The sequence below is a fragment of the Phyllostomus hastatus genome, unplaced genomic scaffold (genome assembly GCF_019186645.2).
Source record: "Phyllostomus hastatus isolate PE091 unplaced genomic scaffold, TTU_PhHast_1.1 phas_contig_81, whole genome shotgun sequence".
Classification (NCBI taxonomy): domain Eukaryota; kingdom Metazoa; phylum Chordata; class Mammalia; order Chiroptera; family Phyllostomidae; genus Phyllostomus; species Phyllostomus hastatus.
The window spans coordinates 2,543,582-2,545,634 of record NW_025333962.1 but is presented as its reverse complement, the minus strand read 5'-3'; the positions used below and the strand labels follow the sequence as shown (position 1 = coordinate 2,545,634).

The window sequence follows — 2,053 nt, the reverse complement described above, 5'->3', positions numbered from 1 at the left end:
CACAAAGATGCATTGCATTTACATAACAACCCTTCACCATGTTCGAAACCCTTTCTCAATTATGGTAGTGGCTCTGGCAGCAGCATGGAACGCTCCACAATTTGTTGTATTGCTCCAGGTGGGATGCTTCACACGCTCACAGATATCTTTGAGAAAGGAGTTCATGATGCCCACGGATTTGGACAGGATGCTGGTGCCGGGATGCACCTGCTTCAACAAATTTTACCTATACACGGAGTAGCTCTCTTTACCGCCGTGCTTGTGTGCGCTTCTTGCATTCTTTTGCAACTTGGGGACTACCTACTGGGTCTCAGGGCCAGATTTCAAGGGACAAAGAATGATTAAGTGTCTCTACCAATAGTCTGTAAATGGAACAACTCTATTTATATGTCGTATATTCAAATCAAGGACACAGTTTCTAGTTTCTGGTAGGGTCAAACACTCCCTAACATCATCACTGGAAAAGACACATGCAAATTAAGGGATGGTGACTTCTTCTTCTGATTGGCTGTAGACGCCATCCAATTGGACGGCTCCATCTCACCTACCTCCGGACTATATATAAGGGCTTGCTAGGTCTAGCAGCCTCTATTTCGGGTTTTGCTTCTCCGTTCTTCTTCTTTGTCTTGGCTCGATTTACGGATATGTCCGGCCGCGGCAAGCAGGGGGGCAAGGTGCGAGCCAAGGCCAAGTCCCGCTCTTCGCGCGCCGGGCTACAGTTTCCCGTAGGCCGTGTGCACCGCCTGCTTCGCAAAGGCAACTACTCCGAGCGCGTAGGCGCCGGCGCGCCCGTGTACCTGGCGGCGGTGCTGGAGTACCTGACTGCCGAAATCCTGGAGCTGGCGGGCAACGCGGCCCGAGATAACAAGAAGACGCGTATTATCCCGCGCCATCTGCAGCTGGCCATCCGAAATGATGAGGAGCTCAACAAGCTGCTGGGCCGCGTGACCATCGCTCAGGGTGGCGTCCTACCCAACATCCAAGCCGTGCTACTGCCGAAGAAGACCGAGAGCCACCACAAGGCCAAGAGCAAGTGAAGCCGTGGAGGCCGGCAGGAACTGCCTTGCGCCCTGGGAGTCCCCTGACGCCAAAGGCTTTCTCCAGAGCCACTCAGCTTCCCGGAAAGAGCCTCACCGGGCCTCAGCGTGGCGCGCTCGGTGCTCTACTGCAGGGGGTGCTCACCTGACGTGTGACCGCCATGCTCTCAAATCTTGCCACCAACCCCCTCCTGGGATTTAAATCTCTCTCACCCTGAAGGTACCTGTGTTATTATTACCAGTGTTTAGTCTCCACAGTCTCGCTCGGTCACATTTAGACGCCAAATACGGACTGTGTCATTATCCTAGGGACACCCGGGTAGATTGGCCTGTATGAAAAGTTTGTTATCTTCAGAATTTGCCATTTCCGGTTCTGATAAGTAAACTGGTTCCCACTTAAAATGTATGAGTGCTTCAGTGAGTTGAAATGGCAGTTTTTAAGGTCCATCGGGATTATGATAGAATTTATTGGGCTGGGAATTCTAAAGTCTGGGGAAGAACTTATTTTACTACAGGTGTTTTCAGTATTTAAAAGGCATTTTTAAAGGTGATATAAAGTTCAAGGGAACTTAACAGTAACGAAATGAAGGAAATTAAGTTGTTAAAATTGAGTTGTTCAAAGAACCTCTCGAATTGTTAGTTAACATCATAATAAAATAATTTGTACATTGAACCAGATAAGAAACTAGGTTTGTGAGTTTAGTGAGTTTAAAGAATATTGTAAGGATCAGACTGTGTAATGTCTGCGTGGGTATTTCAGAAGTTGCCTGTTCACAAGCTCTACATTCTGTTACAAAGCAAAGTTGGAGAGATGCTTTCGAAAGTCAGCTGAGAAATGGGAATGTTAATAGCACCTACCTCATGGGAAATAAGGGAATAAATGAGATAACACATGATAATTCCCTAAAAAAATAATTCCTGGTGCAAAATAAGGGCTTTGTAAGTGTTAGTTATTCCTGTCATTATCCTCACTGTTATCAATTTTTTTCATTATAACAATAAGTACTGTGGTAAAA

General features: G+C 46.9%; 1 protein-coding gene across 1 annotated transcript; it reads left to right on the top strand.

The window, feature by feature from the left end:
• The first annotated feature begins 601 nt into the window (after positions 1 to 601).
• Positions 602 to 1,837, top strand: LOC123826559 (histone H2A type 3). The gene has a single exon (XM_045850537.1). It carries the CDS (start codon positions 645 to 647, stop codon positions 1,035 to 1,037), a length of 393 nt encoding a protein of 130 aa, XP_045706493.1. The 5' UTR covers positions 602 to 644; the 3' UTR covers positions 1,038 to 1,837.
• The last annotated feature ends 216 nt before the right edge of the window (positions 1,838 to 2,053 follow it).

What these genes read in the sequence shown, in the direction of transcription:
- LOC123826559 (XM_045850537.1), top strand. Translation starts at nt 645, where the DNA reads ATGTCCGGCCGCGGCAAGCAGGGGGGCAAGGTGCGAGCCAAGGCCAAG.